Source organism: Strongylocentrotus purpuratus, unplaced genomic scaffold (assembly GCF_000002235.5).
Source record: "Strongylocentrotus purpuratus isolate Spur 01 unplaced genomic scaffold, Spur_5.0 spur5_scaffold_16, whole genome shotgun sequence".
Classification (NCBI taxonomy): Eukaryota; Metazoa; Echinodermata; class Echinoidea; order Camarodonta; family Strongylocentrotidae; genus Strongylocentrotus; species Strongylocentrotus purpuratus.
The window spans coordinates 29989768-30013447 of NW_022145601.1; the positions used below are offsets into that span (position 1 = coordinate 29989768).

The 23680-nt window shown below is 38.1% G+C and overlaps 2 protein-coding genes across 2 annotated transcripts; both read left to right on the forward strand.

The window, feature by feature from the left end:
• Positions 1-12432: 12432 nt before the first annotated feature.
• LOC100892758 (alpha-2B adrenergic receptor) lies at positions 12433-13704 on the forward strand (the record flags this gene model as incomplete). Its single annotated transcript, XM_003724056.3, has 1 exon — positions 12433-13704. A coding segment is annotated over one exon (1191 nt), but the record flags the coding sequence as incomplete, so codon positions are not given.
• An 8580-nt stretch (positions 13705-22284) lies between these two features.
• On the forward strand, positions 22285-23565 carry LOC105436881. The gene is made up of 2 exons (XM_030987514.1): positions 22285-22822; positions 23507-23565. Exons 1-2 carry the CDS (start codon positions 22285-22287, stop codon positions 23563-23565), a joined length of 597 nt encoding a protein of 198 aa, XP_030843374.1.
• Positions 23566-23680: the final 115 nt, after the last annotated feature.

The window sequence follows — 23680 nt, forward strand, 5'->3', positions numbered from 1 at the left end:
GTTTAGTATGTGCACTATCCAAATTGCCTAGATGTATCAATATATAACTCATGTTATTAGATTGGAGCTGAAAACTAACTATGAAATGGTTTACTACGCCAATCGAAAATGGCGTACATCATGCTTACCAATTAGAGACAACACAGCTAGCTAATCAGTCATAACTCCTTGGTAAAGTACGGCTTAACAAAAGGTAACAATGGCAACAGAAAATGAAGTGCATTTGGTCGTATAGTATAATGATGTCACCCCATCTTCAAAAGACAACTTCATTATTTCGTTTAATTTCTATTTGAAATAACAATGTTTATTGCGTAACATTGCCTAACGCAAAACCCTTGTCAAATGAATCCTCTTAAAAAACACTATGAACATGACAGACAAAGAAAGCGGACAAAATATACAGTTCCTCAGGTGGACAAAGGAACATCCCTTCACTGCCATTATGTAAAAAGTGAATATGCATGTGACACCTGTTCTACATATTTTTACATAATAGCAGTGAAGGGATGTTCCTTTGTCTACCTGAGGAACTGTATATTTTGTCCGCTTTCTTTGTCAGTCATGTTCATAGTGAAAGTCCTTGCAGCAGTTTGATTGCAAAAGTAAAGAATATAAAAGGCAAGATAAAATAGATGATTAAAACGATAAAAACATGTCTCAAAGCGAATGAAAAGTTGAGTCGTGATTTATTTTTTTCATCTTTGTGATATTACACTTAATCATGTTTATGGGTGCAGATTGTCCAACCTGAGGGTTACTATGTTTCCCACCAACTTTCAAGCAATTTAATGACAGGGCCCTTTTCATAAATCTTGTTATCAACAACAAGATACGATCATTGTTATAAGCTACTGAAATCCTTGCATTTGATATGCTATGAGCAATTTGTCATAGATCTGCTCCTGTTGTTCATAACAAGGCTTATGAATACTAATATTTGGGACTTCTTTACCCATAAAAGCAATATCGGTATGTTTACTGTTCTACCTGTGGGCCCTGCAATTATTATTACCCTAGCATTGTCAGGTGGATTAATGTCTTGCCAAAGGACGGTAGTGCCGGGCTGGGATTCGAACCCTCAACCAATGGATTAAAAGTCAAGTGAAGTAACCACTATACCACAACATCCCCACTGAGAGAAACAGAGAGAGAGAGAGAGAGAGAAAGAGAGAGAGGGGGGGGGGAGAGGGGAAACAAGAGATTCGGAATGAAAGTGAGATCCTTTTTCCAAAAACAAAACAAATAAAAATTCCCCTTGTCTCACCTGCCGTTGTTGTTTTTTTTAGTTTTTTTTTTTAGTGTGTGTCCAAACCGATGGAAACCATTTTATGGCTCAAGTGATGACAGATGTATGACCGATATGAGCGCTATACAAGAACCGACTATTATTATTATTACTATTATTATTCGTCAAAGCAATTTATAGATTATTCAGCATATCCATTACGATAATGGATGATAATGCGCGTGTGCATGTACTATGTGTGAAAATTGCGATGGATTCCACTTTAACATTAATGACACAAATTAGTTCTTACAAAGTGCTTTACGAATTAACTGATCAAATACACTATAACCATGATTGATGATCCGAACCAACCCATTACAAAAACAGAAATGCAATATAATTAGGATTCTTTTTATATCAAGTCGAGGTTAATCAATTAATAAAGCAATCAAATTTGCCATCAATGACCATTTGAAATTGTACCCCTGGTAACTATAGTTCGATATAGAAGCAATTACCCGTAATAACAATATGTGACCTGCAATTGATATTCGACGGACTAAAATGAAATAAATGATTGTTGCATCTAATATCCAATTCATTACTGGTGTCGTTCATAGATCTTATCCTTGGTGTAATAGCTTTATAGATTGGGAAAGGCTTAAAAGGGCCATTAATGCATTAGAATAAGTAAGTAGCACGAAATCACAATAATTGCCGCCCCATCAAGATGAAAACTAATGAACTTGTCCACCCCCCCCCCCCCTCCTGCTGATTATGATTGAAGTAGGCCTTCCCTTTTCGAGTTATATTGTTTATTCTTATATTGACTCTTTCCCTTTACCAAGATTTATCTTTGTTTTATACTCTATTTAACCCCCTCTCTGTCTCCCTCTTCCTCCCCTCCCTCTATTTCTCTTTCCCGCTCTCTATTTCCCTGTCTCTGTCTCTCTTCTTCCCACCCTTCTCTCTTCCCCCACCCTTCTCTCTTTCTTTTATTTCTCCCTCCCTCCCACTCTCTCTCTCTCTCTCTCTCTGCCTTTCTCTCTCTGAGTCTCTCCCCTTCCCATCTCTCTTTCAAATCTGCCCTCAGCCAACTTGTTAATATTCTTCTTTTAACCATAGGGATACGGATCCTGTTGTCAATAAATATATCAGAGCGCACTTTAACTTCATTCTTTTTTCTTATTTCAATTCTGTTGTTGACAAGAAAATCGATCTCTCTCTCTCTCTATGTCTTTCTCCATCTTCTCTCTCCTTTCGTCCCCGTGCACATTTTCCACGTGAATATAACATATCTTTTAGCTTGTATAAAGCGAATAATCGACAAAATAGACGTCCATTACTATCCTTGAGCAGGTAGAGTGTAGTTTAAAGGTAAAGACCAGTATTGGAAACGCCCCAATTTCAAAAAATGGAATGGAAGCTCTCATTACCAATCATGTGAAAGAATATGTTTTGACTAATACATGATGATAAAAAATTTGCCGGGAAACCGCCTACTAATTCATATATTTGGTAAATTTGTTTCTCTCATGGTCTGTGAGAGATATAGGGTAGTCCCATATACATCTTTCTGTGTATAGTGCTTGTAACTTTACGAAGAATGGGCCAAATTTCTTATCATTTTGATGATTCCAGAACCTTGCAGATGCTAGATGCTAGATGATCAACCTTTTTCTGATCGATTCCACAACGTTTCTTTCACAATGCAATCGCATGACCATAACTGGTCTTTACCTTTAACATATTTAATTGACATATTGTCGTTATCTGAGGTCCTACGACCTTCCCCATTCACTTGTCTTCAATTATGCCACCTATGCCATCACGGGCATCCCTAGTCAATTTTGAATGTGTGTGTGTGTGTATGTGTGTGTGTGGGGGGGGGGAGGGGGGGGGGGGGTTACCGCTTATGGTAGTTATTAAGAGTTAACAGGGCCATCACACAACCTGCGGCCCGAGTGTTCAATTCAATTTATATTTATTTCATTTCCAACAGAAAGGTAAACAAAGGTATTACATTTTTTTCATACATAATTCATTTTTTCTGGTAACTATTTAGATACACCTTGCACATAATAAAATTATTACAAGAAATTCTTAATTTTTGAGGAATTTGGGGGATCCACTAAAAAGCAGTATGACTAGTTTGTGAAAGAAACTTATGTAGGATTGCAAAATCGATATTTCAAATGTCAATACCTCGTGAGTGAGGTTATAGTGATGCCGAAATGTCAGGGTGAGCCTTCATGTCGAAGAACACTGAGAATCGATCGTATGTAAATCAGAGTAAACTAGTCCGACGGCTGACCTGCGCCTCAGAGCCAAGATGTCTTATTCTCAGATAGGAAGGTTTAACTACAATCCGAATTTAGGTTTTAACGACCATTTGGGGACATATATTGACAACAAGTTACCGTACATATAATCTGTTTATGATTCTATATTTAATTTTTCTGCAATTTCCTTCCTTACCCAGTCGTATAATTATAGTCAGGTAATAAATTATGCGGTGGTCTCTAAATATGGGGCATCTTGTGGTTGCTTATTCTGGTTAGATTGTTTTGTTTTTATTATTATTTTGGTAAGTTACGCAGTATTATACTTTTTCTTTCAATAATATATACACAATCTTTCAAGTTAATGACGCAGCTTTAATATTGTAGCAAATTTTGTGTTTCACGTTAAATACATATTCAGACGGGGAAATCAAAGAATACATGTAAAGGGAGTCTCACGTTAATTTGTGAAATAAAAGTGTATGAGTTACATTTATTTCAATTTGCTTTTCTATTCAAGACTGAGTTTCATAGACAGAACAATAATTTTTCGGGGAATTTGACTGTATTACAAAAGAGTATCGGGATATATTTATCAAACTGCTACTGCTGATCAGTGCAGCAAAGTAAACTTGTTGCAAAAGTTATAATCATATAGACCACTCCAGGGCCAGGGAGAGAAAAATATAATAAAAGAAGAGACAGGTAGACCTTCCAATGAAGTCTAGAAGATGGTTATAAAAGAGTTTGGAAAATTTATTAACTCTTTATTGACATTTAGGCAAAACTTATGAGCAAAATATTTTCGCCGGTACGATTGAATAAACGGCGTATGAGTATGTTGTTGCATTTGTTTAGTCTTAACCTTGAAACCGCATTTCAAGTTCACTTTAAAATGTAAAGATACAACTTAAACTATGCTTCTCCCCCGGTGTGCAACATGCACTTCTGTTGTCATGTTTATTTTTGCAGCTTGTGCAAAGGTGTCCGTATTCTTCCTTTAAAAGAGAACGTGTTAATTCAATCTCTTTCATTACTTGCGTTTTTGCTAGTCAGAGATAAAAAAAAATTGTCAACATAGCACTGGATAGTGGGATGACGGCTCCCTTGTTTTGTTGTCAATAATTCCTGGAATTGTATCTCCCTTACTTTATTCACAATAGTAAAGGGAAAGGTCGATGATGTCATATGATATTATCGTAAAAGAATTAAGTTACATGGCAATATTGCCTTATTAAAATTAATTTAAATTAAATTTACATTTCAGGCTAGATTTTGATATGATGGAGGTCTTTGTATCTGTAAAAGAATTTGTATGTTACACGAGATTCATTTTGGAAATTAAAATCCTTCACGAAGCCATTAGCTAAGTGGTTAGAGAAATTTTGTTTACGAAGAAAGAAATTTATAAAGCCTACAGCCTGACGGAGACATCAGTGAAATATGACCTAGTTTTATAATTGTGACCTTGCTGAAAACACTCGGCCTTGATGAAATTTGAAACTGTCGGGTCAGATTAAAAGGGTAAAATATAATTAGGAATGAGATAGTTACCTTGTCTTATCGTTATGCCGATTCCATTACTAATAAAGCAGGGCATGGCCGTTCATGAAGAACTTTGACATAACCCCCTTTATCCCTTTTCTTTTTCCTTCTTCTTTCCCATCTGTGCATACTTCCTACTTGACCTCTGCACTCTCTGCACTCAGAGAGCAATAACTCATTAATGTCTCGACTTGGTGTCAGCTTGGGTTTGTCATATTAGATCGCCCGCTAATGGGTGGGGTGGTTTTTTGCACATATGTTACATATTTTCACACACACGGTGAGCTTGTTAGCTCACCGGTGTGATGGGGATGTGCGCATCTTCTTGTTGTAGTCATCCATGCTGTGGTCGATGCATCGTTGGGTAGTCGTTCTCTGAGAGTATTTTGTAAATAGTTTTAAATATTCCATATTTGTTGTTGTATTCATGAATAAGTTATCTTTGTCACATCATATGAGGGGGCCTTAACTTAACAAGCTGTGCTTCAACCAAGGTCTCCTCGTCTTCCTTTATTCTACATTGTACTCTATTATATTTTGCCACATGTGCTTTCTGGAAGACAAATAAACTTGATACTTTGATACTTTTTGATACTTTTTGATACTTTTGAAATGGGACTGAACATTAGTAGGGCTATTAGAAGAAGAAAAACGAAGGTGAGATAAAAAGTGATAATTCAAATATATGAATAGTCAGGATTCAATAGAACCATGACGTGTATATATGGCAATAGTGCATGAAGTGCACTTTCATGAAGAAACGGAAGAAAGATACAGGGCAGATATTGAAGAACAACTCAGCGAAGATGAGATAAATTCAATAGAAATAAAAATACAGTAATCGGAATAGTCAGGATGAAATTAAATGAAATAATTATAATTTATTGGTTGCCTTTGAGTGGTATATCAGATATATTGCGTTCAATATTTTGATATATTTGGTATACAACGAAAGAAAGCCAATATAAGTTTGATTATACATTAAAAATGATTTGCTGTCTGTGACTACAACTGCTATTGCTCCACTTTAAAAAATAATAATAATAAATTGAAAACATTGAAACAAAATACAGCACCCATTTAAGTATTGAACTGATGTGAATTTATATGCAACAATGGTCAGAGTTCTGAGATATCACTTATACAAATATATGACCTCCAAATAACCAGAGGTCTTTTACACACCTTTATACGCGTTTTCTTGGTATGCTTACAGTATTTACATTTTGACTGATGGATCTAAGAAATGGAATTGAATACGTGATTTTATTCTCTGGGAAAATAGGCTCTTATGTTTAATAAAAACTCGTATTTAATCGTGGTGGTAGTGGGCATACACGAATTGTGAAAGAAAAGAAAGTTAAGACAAAAATCAGTTGAGGTGAGATAAAAGTGATAATGAACAAAAAACACAGTCGGGATTGAATGGAATAGTTACCATGGTAACTTGGAGTGCTTTCGTTGTCTAGTGAGTGACCATCCTAATAAGCCAGTTCACAGATACCATCTGCGCATGGGCAGATGAAGGTCATTTGTACCAAAAGGGTAAAACCCACAGGGATGAATACTGGATATGCGCTCATGAAAGTTATGTAACATTATTGATTTATGCACCGACTGTACATTCTATGATACGCAGGTGGAAGTATTCTTTTCAAGAGGTCAAACAAAAGGTATTCATGAAGCACATCTAGGACTTTGGCTTTATTATTCTAAGAAGCTCAAAGTGGAACTTATCCATGTTTAAAAGATCTGTGGATATTTATTTGTGAGCACATTTTTTTTTGTCCTCAAAAATTAAAAAATTTGCACCCCCCTGGATCAAGCTTCAAACCCTTTATTGGAAGCGTATTATAGAGACATTGATCAAATTAATGTGCGCTGAGTAAGAAAGTATTATTATTATTATCATTTGTATGAATGTCATCAATATTGATCAAAGAAAACTGGAAACATTCCTAGTAAAAAAAACTATGTCAAAACGTGAGTAAATAATATGCTCAAACAAGTTTCGGATACAATTGATTTTTTTTTCGTCTAAACTTTTAAACAAAAATTTATTTATTTATTTATTCTCCACTCATGGGATGGATTGCCCTTGTCAGCTATAAGCTGTTTTTCGAAAAAGCAAATGCGTTTCATTGGATATATGCTCACAGTCTCTTGTAAAGTAAGGTAAATTTACAAATTCATTGTATTTAATGAGATTTTGCCCCACATGCACTCGTATTACACTACCCGTGAACAATACCATCCCATGTTCAAGCTAATATTATGCTCTCTTCAACATCATGAATACGCAAGTCTAAATGAAAAAAATGTACCAGCATAAAAAGCCACTTCAAAAACACAATCTGCTGATGAGCAGATACTGAAAGTCATTCGAACAAACGGTAAAATGCGATCGATGCTAGATAATGGGTAAGTGTAAAATATATAATCATCATTTACTACGCACCAGCGCGGCGGTACATTTTATGATACATTATGTGGAAGTAATCATTTCAAGAGGGCAAACAAAAGATATTTATGAATCCCCTCCACTTTGGCAGTGATTAATCTAATAAAGCACAAAATGAGACGTCTTCATGTGTAAAAGATCTGTGGTTATTTGGGGGTCATTCATTTGTACAAGTGATATCTCAGAACTCTGACCATTCTTACATATAAATTCACTCGAGTTCAATACTTAATGGGTGCTGTGTTTTGTTTCAATTTTTTTAAATGTATTATTATTATTTTTAAACAGGAGTAATACCCGTCGTATAGTCATAGGCAGCAAGCGAAGGAGCGGGGATTGGGTGGGGTAGGAGGTGGGGGTAGGGGTGTAGGGAAGGTTACCCCACTCAAATATATTTCTTTTAAAGGAGGAGAAATAAACAGTGACTATTAACGCTTCACAACCATGTAAAGACTCTTATTCAGTGATACACTCTATCGTGATTATAGATTGAGCATCGCAATATAAAAAAATCATGTTGTTCAATAATGATCAGTATGTGTATGTAAAGATGATCTTGATTGACCAATGTCGTTTTGCTATTGATCGCAAACCTTTGTTTTACGGGGCCTAGGAATTTAGAAGGTTAGCTTTAAAATACCTAAATGAAAGAAAAATGTCAAAGCGATTATGTGTTGATATTTGCGATACACTATACGGAGTGTCATCAGGGAGGTGAGATTTTAAATGGTGTCATGTTCCTAAATGAGTGTTTTTGTTTGAAAAGTGTAATTGACATTGGAAAGGAAGCAAGGCATACCTTTCCACCGCATCCTGATGACTGTTATAGGTCAATGCCTCTTCCCCTCCCTCTCTCTCTCTCTCTCTCTCTCTCTCTCTCTCGCTCTCTCTCGCTCTCTCTCTCTCTCGTATCAATGACAACACTGATTGGTACAAATCATCACTTAACAGACAGATTAAAGGTACAATGGTCTGCATCATCCAGGTTATACACAAATTGCTCTGGCGGCATATTGCTCCGTGGTCTTCCTACAATAACCAAATTCCGCACTTCAACCCTGGACGAATTACTATACCTAACCAGAACCCTAACCTACAATATAAACCTGACTGTATTCCTAACCTTAACCCTGTATCTTGACCGCCTCCCCCCCCCCCCCCCCCAAAAAAAAAAAAAAAGTTAGAAGAAGTAAGTCCTGAGCAACATGTCGGAGAAAATGTCTGATCACTTCAACTGAATCACAATAAGACAGCTCAATGATGTACTACTTTAGTAATAAATAAACGCCAATTAGCCCAAATCAAATGATTAATATTTATTGTAACAAAGTCTTTTTTTCTACAATGTATCGATATCCACGGCAAATGAAATTTATCCTTTAAATTTGTTATCTCAAAGTAGTAGTCCATGATCAGGATATTGACGGAGCGAAAGGAGAATCTTTCCATGGCGTGGGAATATATTCACTACTATATTAGAATCTATTTCATAGATCTTGTTTGTAGTCTTTTTTAAACGATGCATCGATATATCCAAGGCAAATTGTTAAGTTCTTTGATATTTATCCTTTAAGTTGGTTATCTCAAAACAGTAGCCCATGATCAGGATATTGACGGAGCGAAAGGAGAATCTTTCCATGGCGTGCGGATATCCTGTGGGATAAGATAGGTAGTATCGGATTGTCAATCCTGTCTTCCGCTACCACGTAACTCCTTTAAAGGTAAAGACCAGTTTTGGAAACGCCCCAATTTCAAAAAATGAAATGGAAGCTCTTATTATCAATCATGTGAAAGAATTTTGTTTTGACTAATACATGATGATAAAAATTTTGCTGGGAAACCGCCTACTAATTGATATATATGGTAAAATATCATATCTATTTGGTCCTGATATATATCGCGCACATGTCGCGTTGTCCAAATTTCATCTTTCTGTGTACAGTGCTTGTAACTATACCAAGACTGGGCCAAATTTCTTATCATTTTGATGATTCCAGAACCTTGCAGTACACACCAATACTTATATGCTAGATGATCAACCTTTTCTGATCGATTCCACAACGTTTCTTTCACAATGCAATCGCATGACCATAACTGGTCTTTACCTTTAACGTTCAATCCGTCCAATCTTGCAACATGACGCCAGCATAATCATAATATACACTATGACAGGCAGGTAATACAATGAAGATTGATGTAAACAATATGGTCAGTCGGATTTTGTGTGCGGGTTTTTTGTCTATTTTTGTTGTTTACTGATCGAATGTACAGTTTTGATTATTCAGCGAGACAGAAACGGCCACCCTCAAGAAAATCCTACCATCCACCATCTAAAATGATTATTGCATTTATTTATTCTTTTATTTTAATGTTCATCAAGTTTTCAGAAAATGAAAGGATATAGATATTTGGACTACGTGGTTCTATCGGTTGACGTCTGATTCTTGCTCTGTAATTTGGTCACTATACTGTGTCTGATACAAAGGTATCTTTTGGGGGTTAATTCTTAAAAGATCGAACTTTTGGGGCCTTGATACGCTATTCGATCTTTTTAGATTCACAATGACCTTTAATGGATTGTATTTCGTGGCATTTAGTGCAGGTCATACCATACTGCATCTTTGCGCCATCTTTTCCACCAATCTATCTGTGTCTAATTCACCTGGATTTCAAGCAGTGACCATGTTTGTATGCTTCTTAATCATACTGGGTAATGCATATTATTGTGAGGGGAGTAATTGCGACTTTTTTTGTCTACTGATAGCCATGTTTGTACACACTTTATATAACTACGTGTGAAAGAGTCCCCGTTACACAGGAAGTTATGAGGGAGTTACTTACCTACTTTCATTGGCCAGAAGGGTAATACAATATAATTTAGTTTATTTTCACTTTCACACGGGAAGTACAATGGTGTATACATGTTGATACTTTTTGTTATCAGTGTGTACGTTCTATACAATACAACAAAGGTACGTACAACACCATGTATTAAACATGTTAATAGAATTATTTTGTATAGTTACAAAATATAGCACACAAACCATCTCAAATTTGGGACATAGAGTTGTTTGATTCTTCATCAACTCTCACTACTTCCATCATGGCCATGTTGTGGGTATAGGTCCATGCTAGTAATATCATGGACCTAGGAACTAACAGTATTTGCCACATATTCGCTACCTATGTATAGGATTCCCGCGCAAAACAGCGCTGATGGATCTGTCCTGTCAAAATATGTTTGAATCATGTAGCAAATGGTATTTTTTTAGCTATCTCGGGAAAGAGTTCTTTTATTTTGTGTCGTTGCACTTCCACCCTGATCAACACAGGAAGATAAACAGTACGCCGTCAGGATATCAGTAAGACGTCTTCCTTTTCAATGTATTCATGTTTCCTTGTCTAACTGAACATCAATCATTCCCCAAAGAGAATCAATTTCAAAACATAAAACAAATGTTTATTCGGCGTCACCCGTGCCTGGGAGAGAGAGCAGAGAACTTTATCACCATATCCCAGGTCTTTCCTCCTGGTGGGGAAGGCGTTTCATCACTCTAATATTTTATGTGCCATACTGCCAACATGAGATGTAAAATTTTGTTGAATACTTTTGTGTAATAGTTTATACCATAGTGATCAACGGAACCTAAAGCAGTAGCAGTTCGACAGGTGGTTTGTGGAGATCAAGCCCCCCCCCCCCCCACCTCTTAATTATAGATAAATTTCAGCGAGGCTCATGTATCAAAAAGCAAGAACCGCCAATTAGTGTCCCCACCCAATTATTCTTCTAGAATCGCCCCTGCTCCAAACAGATCAACAGATCCAAAAACGATTCTCGGCCGTTCGGTTTGAAATAAATATGTCTTGTTCGATCCGTTGTCAGTCTGGTATCGGTCTCATTGGTGCGGCTAGAGGGTAGTGGACACTTTTAGACCCTAAATTACATGCTTGTTCTGAGGCGTGTCAGACTTAGGTTAATTTCCTGTCATGAGTCTAAAAATCATAGTCGAGGGTAACTTGAAGTTCGGTGCTCATGAGATGTGAGGGATGTTTGTACTCTAAACAATGAGGTGTGACGTCTGACCAAGTCAGAGTAGGGACATCCATAATTTACAGGCCCCTGACTGATTGATTCATTGATTAATTTTATATAAAACAAAGTATAAGAAAAAAGAACCCGCTCAACAACTAGGCTGGTTTTATACAAAGGGGGCACATTGGAAATACCCACATCCAATCTCATTCTGAAACTGAAAAAAAAGAATCAATCGATGTTACTCCCCCTGCAGTTAGGTCCCAAACTGTTATTCAGAATCCGTTTAAACTCTCTATATATTTTCTGGGGATCCAAAACCAAAGGGTGGTAAGGTACCTTTCGAAGTTTGGAGGCACGAAATAAAATGCCTCCAAACAGATAATATGCAATAAAAATACAAATATATCAAAACAATACATGATAATGTTATAAGCATATTGGATGTTACAGCATAGACAATGATGTAGAGAATCGATGGTCAGAGTATAGGGGCTCAGTTTTCTACATCGGGCAGCATCTCTCAAAACCATTATACAAATTCGCTGACATTATAGATATCGGCGAGATATCCATGATCTTTGCACAGAATTAAAAGGTTTCATAATTGAGATTATGCCACGGTTTTCATGAGATCTTAACATACCCTGTCATTTTCCGCATCAATCAATGAAACAAGATTCGAAATATGAATTCCGGTATTTTGTTATGATGCTAACTTATACGACCCTAACTTATACGACCCTACTTGTTAGAATTTCGATACCCGTTATCATTGGTATTAACAAGATTTCTCTTTTTTTCTCTCTGTCTCTCTCTCTCTCTTTCTCGCTCGCTCTCTCTCTCTCTCTCTCTCTCTCTCCCTCTATCTCTCATTCTTCCCCTTCATTTCGACTTAACAGGTGTGTGGACCTTAGCAGTTATCCTGGCTCTGCCGCCGCTCACGAAGGGTTGGGGTGACTACGGCTTTCTTCCAAACCAATCATTCTGTTTCTGTCGGTGGCGAAGCAGTATCTCCTATACATTCTTCATGGTAGGTGTGTGCTTCGGTGGACCCTGCTCTGTGATGACCTTCTGTTACATCAACATCCTCAAGGTCGTCCGTCAAAGCAGGAAGCGCGTCGCCAGCAACCCGATGCCAACCATCCAGCAACGGCCGAAGACAAAAGGCTCTCCAAAGACCGAACCAAAGAAGTCGGTACCATCCTTCTGTGTCAACGGCAACACGGATACCCGGTCACCGTCAAAGGGTTCGGTTAACCCAACCGTTGATGCGGTAAATGGAGGCGATGCCCGGCAAATGCTCCGGACGCAACTGAACGACCTCCTGCGTTCTAACACGGTAGGAATGTCACAGAATAGTTTGTCGCAAAAGAATTTGTCTCAAAGTGACCATTCCGATTCGGACGATTCGCGACCTGGCAGCGTGGAGCAGAACAGGTCTCAAAGCGCAGACAGCACTCCTTTAAAAACGACTAGCCTTCGTTCACTTAGACCTAAGCCAAGAGAAATCAAATGGATCGTTCCAGAGAGAAAGTTATCTCTGGCAAGCATTATCGGATCAACATCACCACCTAAAGATGGCGAAGACAACAACAGCAACAAACTTAACGGGAGTCCTAAGGTTCAGGAAGCAACAGAAAGGAGCTCTCTCGCTCGTCTTGCCGTTCCAGTCTCCACGGACGTAGCGCGGAGAAAGCAACGAAAGAAAAACCGATCCGAATCTGAGAAGCGACGGAAAGTGGAAGAACTCAAACTCACCAAGTCTTTCTTGGTTGTCATCTTTGTCTTCGTGCTGTGCTGGTTTCCATTTTGTATCACCATGTTCTGGAGTGTTTTCTCGAAAATTGATAATGCAGTTCCACGTCCTGTAGACATGGGTACCTTGCTCTTGGGGTACTTGAACAGTTGCTGTAATCCTATCATCTACGGGGTGATGAACAAGAGATTCCGAGCAGGTTACAAGAGCGTCCTCTGCGGGTGGAGACGCAGGACGACGGATAGCAATAACACCACTTTCCAAGTAGACGGGATAAACCTCAACACATCCACCGTGGGATCGACTGGGTAAAGATAATGATGAAAGAAACAGTTAGACTTTGTCTTTACTAGTATCTCAATATGTCATTGAACCCGGTGATGGCATTTCGCACAAACTCTACACACCAGTATGCCCTTTGCACTTGTGACGTCATGTGCCTGACGTAGGACTGTTGCGTCAGAGGTTGGTGCAGCCATTGACGCACCATCCAAGAGTATCTACGTACTGAAAGCGAGTACACGCAGTAATTACCAGGTGCCAATTTACACCTGGGTGGAGAGTGGCAAATGTGGATTAATGTCTTGCCAAAGGACGTTATAGTACCGGGCTGGGATCCGAACCCTCAACCCTTGGATTCAGAGTCAAGCGAATGAACCATCATCTGTACAATGATACCTGTATTGGTTTTTTGGATAGAAAATATGACCTGCATGGAATATCTGTCATTATGATGTTAGAAGAAAAACAGACATGGAATGATTTGCCCTAAAGACTGTTATAAGAAGAAGTTTTACCAGTTTATGATTTATGTTTGTTCATTTGATCAAGACAAGTTTCAATCCAAGGTCTAGAAATAATTATTATTAATCATTATTTTGAAAACAACTCCAAAATCTTTCGATAAATCAGCCGTTGGGCAGTTTGAATATCCTTGTTAATCATTACAAAGAAGTTACTCTCTAAAAAAAATCGAGTGATCACGGACGTCACTCCTCTGGAGAGTGAAAATGTAGTGAAAATAGAGTGAACATTCACTCTTTTCTTCTTAGAGAGCACTCTAAAATCAATCGATTTTCAATTCTAAACAAGTGATCACGGACGTCACTCCCAAGAAATGAAAATAGAGTGAAAATTCACTCTTTTTTTAAAAGAGAGTACGCAGCAGTCATGATTACACTTGGCCTCCTCAAATTATCATTTGTCACCTAAACATGGTATTATGCATTATTGTGCAAATCAGGAACAGCAATTTTTATTTTCTTGCCTTGTTTTTTCATTGTTCAATATGTTTGTCACTGTTCAATATGCTTGTCACTGTTTCAATATGTTTACTGTGAATTTGTTAATTTTGTCAATTTTATACTCAATGCATAATTATCAAGAAGGTGGACTTCAGATGATTGATAAAACTATTTTTTGTTTAAAATTTGTTAATTTTATGCAACACGAAGTCATGTGAACATTCCTTTTTGTATACAGAAATGTCAACTATTTTTTACTCGACGTGAACACAATAAAATGACAGAGAAAACAATTAGTTGATGTAAGTAGACATCAGAGTATGACCGTGACTACTTTTACGTCCAATCAAAAAGAAATACAGGCCTTTAAAAAGTAAAAAGAGAGTGTAAAGCGAATTTTTCAGAAAGAAACATACAGACATGCATTGTCATTGATAAACAGAGAGATAAAGAGAAAGAAAGAGATAGAGAGATGGGGCAGAGAGATAGAGAGAGAGAGAGAGAGAGAGATGACAGATAGATGACAGAGAGAGGGAGAGAGAGATGTCAAGACAGAGACAAAGAGAGAGAGAGAGATGGGACAGAGAGAGAGAGAGAGAGAGAGAGATGGCAGATAGATGACAGAGAGAGGGAGAGAGAGATGTCAAGACAGAGACAAAGAGATAGAGAGATGGGGCAGAGAGAGAGAGAGAGAGAGAGATGGCAGATAGATGACAGAGAGAGGGAGAGAGAGATGTCAAGACAGAGACAAAGAGAGAGAGAGAGATGGGACAGAGAGAGAGAGAGAGAGAGAGAGAGAGGGAGAAGGGGAGCGACATAGAGGGCATAAAGAGAAATGAGAAGACAGAGACAGTGATAACGAGAGAGAGGGAGAGAGAAAAAGAGAGATGGGACATGGAGAGAGGAAAAAAGAGAGAAACAATAGGGAGCAGAGAGAGGGGGAGCTGGCGATGGGAGTGGGAGGGGGATACAAAGTGGAAAGCAGAAGGAGGGGGGGGGGAGAATTGATGAAAAGAGAAGGGACAACCAAAAAGAAAAAAGTCAAAAGAAATGGCCAAGAAGACAATATGTCATAGCTATTTTACGTCATCGAAATTCATTTGACTGTACCGTGCGTCAATTTATGGATTTCTATGTTTTGTGTATGGCCCTAAACAAGATTAATTTAAACTTCAGCTCAATAAGAGAAACAAGAAATTGTGACCAGTTTTCTGATCTTTGTATTCACTTTTCTTCTCTTATTCGAATGCACGAAAATTGCTCTTTTCTCTAACATGCCTAATGAAAATATTCGATTATACGCGCACATTTAATGTATTTATAGCAAGATAGCAACGACAAGCAAGAACAATGAAATCCATGAAATGTTCAGTACCAAGCCGATAAAACAGATCCTCGAAGGGTACATCACATAGTTGCTACTTTCCGCTGGAGAGATTTCAAATCCACACACACAAAGGGGAAACAGAAGACAACAATTATTATTATTATTTTTTTTATTTTTACTAGAGTTGCTTACATTTCTGCCCAGTGTTAAAACAATCTTATTTAATATTATATCATGCATCAGAAATGTATTGGTTATTGATTGGTTGAGAGCTGTCACATGAGCAGAATTATTCCATCTATTTTAAGGTTGCTCTTTTTTTCTTTCTTTTCTTCTTCTTTTCAAATCTTAATCAATTTAATGAAAACAAAATATTTAAATTTTTTTTGATACAAATTTTCAATTTATTTCTTATTATAAATTTTTGATGCAGGATATAAAAGAAATATACCATGCCTTCTATTCGAGGTACTGGTTTGAACTATGGGCCTCGGTGACTCCAAAAATACCATTTGCTTCGGGGCTGCGCCCCTGCGACCCTCAGCAAATAGTGCTATTGGAGTCACCTCTTGCGCATAGTTTTAACCAGAACCTCTCAAGACAGTGTATATTTACAGGTACAGGCTAAAAGAAAGAGAGAGAGAGAGAGAGAGAGAGAGAGAGAGAGAGAGAGAGAGAGAGAGGAAGGAGACGGATGTTGACTTTTGTTTGCCTATATTTTAATTCTTTTAAATATTTGCTTGTGCCCTCCCCCCCCCCCCCCTTGATCCGCCATATAGAGGAAGACATAGTGATAATGTTATTTAACTTTTCAAACAGGAAGAAACAAACATCCCTCCCCCAAAACAAATAAACAAATATATATATATATATATATATATATATATATATATATATATATATATATATATATATATATATATATATGTATATTTTAAAAAAAATATGAATAAGTGAAAAATAGATTGATAAATAAATAGATCAAAATATAAATTATATCTTCATAAAGGAAAGAAAAAAGGAAAACGCTCCGCCAAGGTAGGTACTTAACATATATCGCTAGATGGCGCTATCCCAAACTACTAGTACAAGGTAGAGAGGATGTACCTCGTAATCTAGGAAATAAAAGAGCAGTTTGCATTCGACCCGAGGAGAGGTCAACTTCCAAATTGAAAATGATATTTAAATATATTTAAGTTTGGGCATTATGATTGTCCGAACCCCTCCAGATGCCTCTACACTTGGAGAAGAGTCAAGCTACAACTATTGATTCATGTTGTAGGGACTTGTGGGGGCAAGCGGCAGGGTGGGGGAGGGCAAGCGGCAGGGTGGGGGAGGGCAAGCGGCAGGGTGGGGGAGGGGGCTATCAAATCCTTATCAGGGTTAAAGTTGTTGTCAATATTTGAGGCCCCATGTTTATAGAGGAGAGTCACCACCCAGTGTACTATTCGTATGAGAGTAGGGGGAAACCCCTGTGCAATGGTCCACTTGCACATCCCAAGCTGTGCGTAAAGTTACGAATGACTTTACAAATGATATTCATAATTTCATATGAAGCGCAAAAGGGGATGCCCCATGTTTTTCCTGATATTTTAACAAAGTGTGACTGTATTTCGGTATTTCCCATAATGTCAGTTGTAGCCAAAAATACACTTTGCATTAAAATGTTTTGTTAATAATGATAACCCAGATAGCAAAATGTTGTGGGGCCCATCTGGGTTTTATCTGGTTACAACTGGGCTGGCCCACTTGGCCCAGATGGGCCAGCCCATCTATTGCCCACTTGGCCCATTTGGCCCAGATGGGTCCCAGATGGGCCCCATGTGGGGCCCAGCAATCTGCACCCGGGTTATAGAAGGGCCCCAGATGGGCGGCCCAGATTGGACCCACTTGGCCCACATGGGCCCACGTGGAACCCAGATGGACCCCACAATTTGCCCATCAATATACACAAGGGTTACCTACTGGGCACCAGATGGGCCATGTGGGTTTTATGTGGGACCTACCACATTCTATATATGGGTCAAGTGGGTTTTATATGGGCCCCATATGGGCTATAAGCGGGTTTATATATGGGATCCATTTGGGCCAAGTGGGTTTGATCTGGTCCCATACACTCTAAGAAAAAAGGGTGCAAAAAAGGGTGCAAAATAAGAGTTTGCACGCTTTACATAAAAATGAACCCTATTGAAGGAAAAGGGGTTAAAAAAAGGGTGCAATATAAGATTTTGCACCCTTCCCACAAAAATGAACCCTAACAACCCAAAAAGGTGCAAAATAAAAGTTTGCATATTGCATGCATATTCATGATTACTTTCCACGTGTTCACATGAAAATACAGTTATCATATGATTTGTTAAGCAAATTATGACAATGCAATTCAATTTTGTGATTTGTATTTTCCTTCGGCAATCATTAACCAATAGATTATTTTGTCTGATCATGTTACAATTAAATTCACGTTTTAGCAATATATATATATTGATTATATGATTACTAACCAAGAAACATCATGCATGTTTAATATGTATATGTGTACGAGCAAATGTCACGAGTATTCCTCGATGATGGGTGCAGGATTGCACCTTTTAAAGGGTGCATGAACCCCTTAAGGTGCTGCTAATGCATCGGTTTGCACCCCTAAAGGAGCAGGATTGAACCTTTAAGGGTACTAACATGTCTCCTAAAAGGTCCCTTCTGGCACCCTCCTAAAGGGTGCAGGATTTAACCCCTAAAGGTGCTGCTATTGTTGCATCGGTTTGCACCCCTAAAGGAGCAGGATTGAACCTTTAAGGGTACTAACATTTCCCCCAAAAGGTTCAATCTGGCACCCTTTTGAAGGGTGCAGGATTGCACCTTTAAAAAGGGTGCAGGATTTAACCCCTAATGGTGCTGCTATTGTTGCATCGGTTTGAACCCCTAAAGGTGCATAGTTGCACCATTTTTTCTTAGTGTGTATGGGTAAATTTGGTTTAAATGGGCTTCATATCGTTGGGTTCTATTTTTACCCAGTTGAATTCATTTATCCCATTTCAGTATACAGGGTTACCAGTTGGGTTTAACTGGACCAGTCGTACCATTTGGCACAACTTTCAACCAGTTAAAAGCTCCAATTAGCAAACTTAATTAGTAGCTTATGTAGCACTTGTACTAATTAATTTTGCCAATAGCAACAACACATCGTCTAAAATTCCCAATGTAAAGGCATTGGTGTTAAGAAGACTTTGTTAATTTACTGTGATGAGACATTCCCATATACTTGTATTTTATTGAATCTGTTTTAGATCATAGTTAGTGTTTTTCCTAATTCATGTTTAATTAAATGGAATTTATACAAAGTAGTGAAATGTCCTAAATATTAGCAATTTACATTTTGTAGTATTTTCGAAATGAATTGCATATAACTAAATCATCAGTAATTAGGAAATATCCTGTAAATTCAGATAAATTGTAAAAAAACATAGATGTTCACGCACCCCATATTCATTATGCAAATTCTGGGATATATTTGTGGGTTTTGGGTGGGAAGGCCCATCTGGTTTACATCTGGTTTTTAGCTGGGCCCGGCCGATGCTCGATGTACAACTTTCACCACCAAAAGACCCACATGGGGCCCACATGGGGCCCACATGTGTTGGTATACATGTGGGTTTTGGGTGGGAATGCCAATATGGGTTTTTTATGGGCCACGTGGGCTCCATATACTTGTGGTTCTGGGTGGGAAGGCCCATCTGGTATACATCTGGTTTTCAGCTGGGCGAAGACAATGTTCAACATGCAATTTTCACCACCAGAAAAAACATGGGGCCCATATGGGGCCTATATGTGTTGGTACTTGTGGGTTCTGGATGGGAAGGCCCATCTGGTATTCATCTGGTTTTTATATGGGCCACGTGGGCTCCGTATACCTGTGGTTTCTTGGTGGGAAGGCCCATCTGGTATACATCTGGTTTTCAGCTGGGCCCAGCCGATGTTCGACGTGCGATTTTCACCACCAAAAACCCACATGGGGCCCATATGGGGCCCATACTTGTGGGTTCTTGGTGGGAAGGCCCACCTGGTATACGCCTGGATTTTAGCTGGGCCCAGCCGATGTTCGACGTGCGATTTTCACCACCAAAAACCCACATGGGGCCCACATGGGGCCCATATGCGAGGGTTCTGGGTGGGAACGCCCATCTGGTATACATCTGGTTTTTGTATGGGCCACGTGGGCTTTAGTCAGCCCATACAAAACCCAGATGGGCCCCAGATATTTTGCTATCTGGGAAGGTTAATCTACATCTGCATACTTTAACTTTAGCTTATGCAATTAAAAGGATTTGAGAATCCCATTTAGCACTTCATATTCAATTCATATTCAATTCATTTGTAAAGTCATGCGTAACTTTACGCACAGCTTTATGAAACACCCCCCCCCCCCCCCCCCCCCCAGCTAGGAGAAACCATTAAAGTACTAGTTGGAGAAACCAAAGGGGTTATAGAGTGATTCAGTTTGCTTTTCACCTCCCAGGCAAAGGTGAGACCAAATACTTCTACTGCAAATAATATTGATTATAATGTTAATACTAAGAATGGTATCATTATTATCATCATCATCATTATCATCATCATCGTCATCATCATGATCACCTCCATCATCAATATTATTATTGTTAAAGGTAAAGACCAGTTATGGTCATGCGATTGCATTGTGAAAGAAACGTTGTGGAATCGATCAGAAAAGGTTGATCATCTAGGCATCTAGCATCTGCAAGGTTCTGGAATCATCAAAATGATAAGAAATTTGGCCCATTCTTCGTAAAGTTACAAGCACTATACACAGAAAGATGTATATGGGACTACCCTATATCTCTCACAGACCATGAGAGAAACAAATTTACCAAATATATGAATTAGTAGGCGGTTTCCCGGCAAAATTTGTATCATCATGTATTAGTCAAAACATATTCTTTCACATGATTGGTAATGAGAGCTTCCATTTCATTTTTTGAAATTGGGGCGTTTCCAATACTGGTCTTTATCTTTATCATTATTATTATTACTATTACAATAGGCAAAATAACGAAATCAAATATTAAACATGAGTTCCTGACAGAAATAAAGAGAGTGAACACTCGTTTTACTTAGACTTTTGCTCCATGTCCCTTTATACCGACTGACCGACTCTGTTAATCAACATAATTCTTGATGACAGTAACGGCAACGAGTCGAATAGCAACATTCTGAAAATGATTCGTAACCACACTTGACTAAATGTATTATATATTGGGTAATGAGGCAACTCTCCTTGAAATATGGTTGTAAAGACTTTCAAGAAATCAATGTGAGGCGTTTGAAATAATACATTATGATGACGCATCACCTAAAGACCATTTTTGGAAACGCCCCCCTCTCAAAAAATGAAATGGAAGCATTACCAATCATGTGAGAGAATATGTTTTGACTAATACGTATAGATACAAATGTTGCCGAGAAACCGCCTACTGATTGATAAATTTGGTGAAATATTATATCTATTTGGACCTGAAAGATATAACGCACGTGTCGCGCACGTATCGCGTAGTCCCATATACATCTTTCTGTGTACATTGCTTGTAACTTTACCAAGACTGGGCCAAATTTCCGATCATTTTGATGATTCCAGAACCTTGCAGTACACACCAATACTTATATGCTAGATGATCAACCTTTTCTGATCGATTCCACAATGTTTCTTTCACAATGCAATCGCATGACCATAACTGGTCTTTATCTTTAAATCCAAACAGGATTTCTCACTTTTCGGGGATATAATGACACAGTAGCGAAATCGCCTTTTAGTCCATTTCTCGAAAGTATTTGCAATTGTTATTTGGTCATTTTCCGTCATTGCTCGATCGAGCCTTGTTCGAGAGCCAATAATTTACATTGGTTTAGCTGGATGGAGAAGAACAGATTTCATAATACTCCAAATAGAAAAAGAATCAACCAAGCTTTTCCCAATTTTATATCAGATATAAGAAACCCTCATGATTCAGTCATCCATGTTCAAAACATTCATTAACACATGGCTGATATGTATATATTGCTCTCTTGCATTTTAACTTTAATTTTCTGCAGCGATTAGTTCAGATCTATAGATACATGTATTATGTATACCTTTATCTAAGAATATGCAACATTGGTTATGTACAAGTGCACGATGAAGTCTTTACCCTACACAGACTGTTGTCGGTACATATTATATAGCTCACTATTTCTACGAATAGAACGCTACTGTTGTATCTAATTAATTTCTATTTTGTACTAATATATTCTTCAAATGGTGAATTCTAAAACAAATACATACATGTATGAAGACTAATTTAATACCAGGAACAATGAACCGTGTAAGATTGTCCGTCGGTGATCAACAGGGAAATGGCAACCGACACTGTATGGACAGACATGGCATTAACCAACACTGTATGGACAGATATGGCATTAACCAACACTGTATGGACAGACATGGCAACCGACACTGTATGGACAGACATGGCATTAACCAACACTGTATGGACAGATATGGCATTAACCAACACTGTATGGACAGACATGGCAACCGACACTGTATGGACAGACATGGCATTAACCAACACTGTATGGACAGACACGGCAACCGACACTGTATGGACAGACATGGCATTAACCAACACTGTATGGACAGATATGGCAACCGACACTGTATGGACAGACATGGCAACCGACACTGTATGGACAGACATGGCATTAACCAACACTGTATGGACAGACACGGCAACCGACACTGTATGGACAGACATGGCAACCGACACTGTATGGACAGACATGGCATTAACCAACACTGTATGGACAGATATGGCAACCAACACTGTATGGACATACATGGTAACCAACACTGTATGGACAGACATGGCATTATTTTACAAAGCTGCCACAAGTACAAGTTTACATTACATTGATAAGGAGTGTTCATGTATTAATATAACACCTGTGTACCGCATGTTAATTTTGATACACAGCATCAGCAAACTTGTACTTAAGACGGTCTTGTTAAACGTCACACTGATACAGAATGGGTCAACAAGTTTTGATTTTGAAAGCAACTACCATGGTATTAAATTGGGAGAAAAACGTTTCTATCCATTGTTGGGTATCACCACTGGATGAAAGTGGACACAAACACATGATACAGCAAAACCTTGCTATAACAAACTCCCTCAAAATCTTGTTCAACAGGGCTTATCGCATTAGAATACAAACAAAGAACCAAGCCTGGAAAGTCTACCTTGTTATGACTGCATTTTGTTTCAATTCAGTTTACCGGTAGCTCAATTTAAAATGGCGTTTATCAAAAAGAAAACCCTGCGTCACAACGTTAGTGTTGAATTGTACATAATTTACGAATAAAAAGATTTTAAAAAACTTTAAAAAGTAACAAACTTATTAAACGTTCAAATGATTTTAGAACAGTGTTCATACTTCGTTATACCAAGGTTCTACTGTACCTTATTACAAAGGGACTACATAACACCCAGATTATCATTAATAGTTTTGTCAAGAGTTGTTCAGTTTCTTTCAAATGTGTTGATATCCTCCATGAGTTTTGTATCACATGATACAGAACACATGGAGGATATCAACAGTTTGAAGGCATGTGAAGATTCAGATCTCCATTTATAGTCAAAACACACATTTGAAAGAAACTGAACTCTTGACAAAACTATTAATGATAATCTGGGTGTCTAGATTAGAGCCTGCGGGGTGTTAGCTCTGCAAGACCTCCCGGGTGCCAGCA

What these genes read in the sequence shown, in the direction of transcription:
- LOC105436881 (XM_030987514.1), top strand. Translation starts at nt 22,285, where the DNA reads ATGGCAACCGACACTGTATGGACAGACATGGCATTAACCAACACTGTA. An exon ending in ATTTTACAAAGCTGCCACAA is followed by an intron (nt 22,823 to 23,506) that starts GTACAAGTTTAC and finishes CACATGATACAG; the next exon opens with AACACATGGAGGATATCAAC.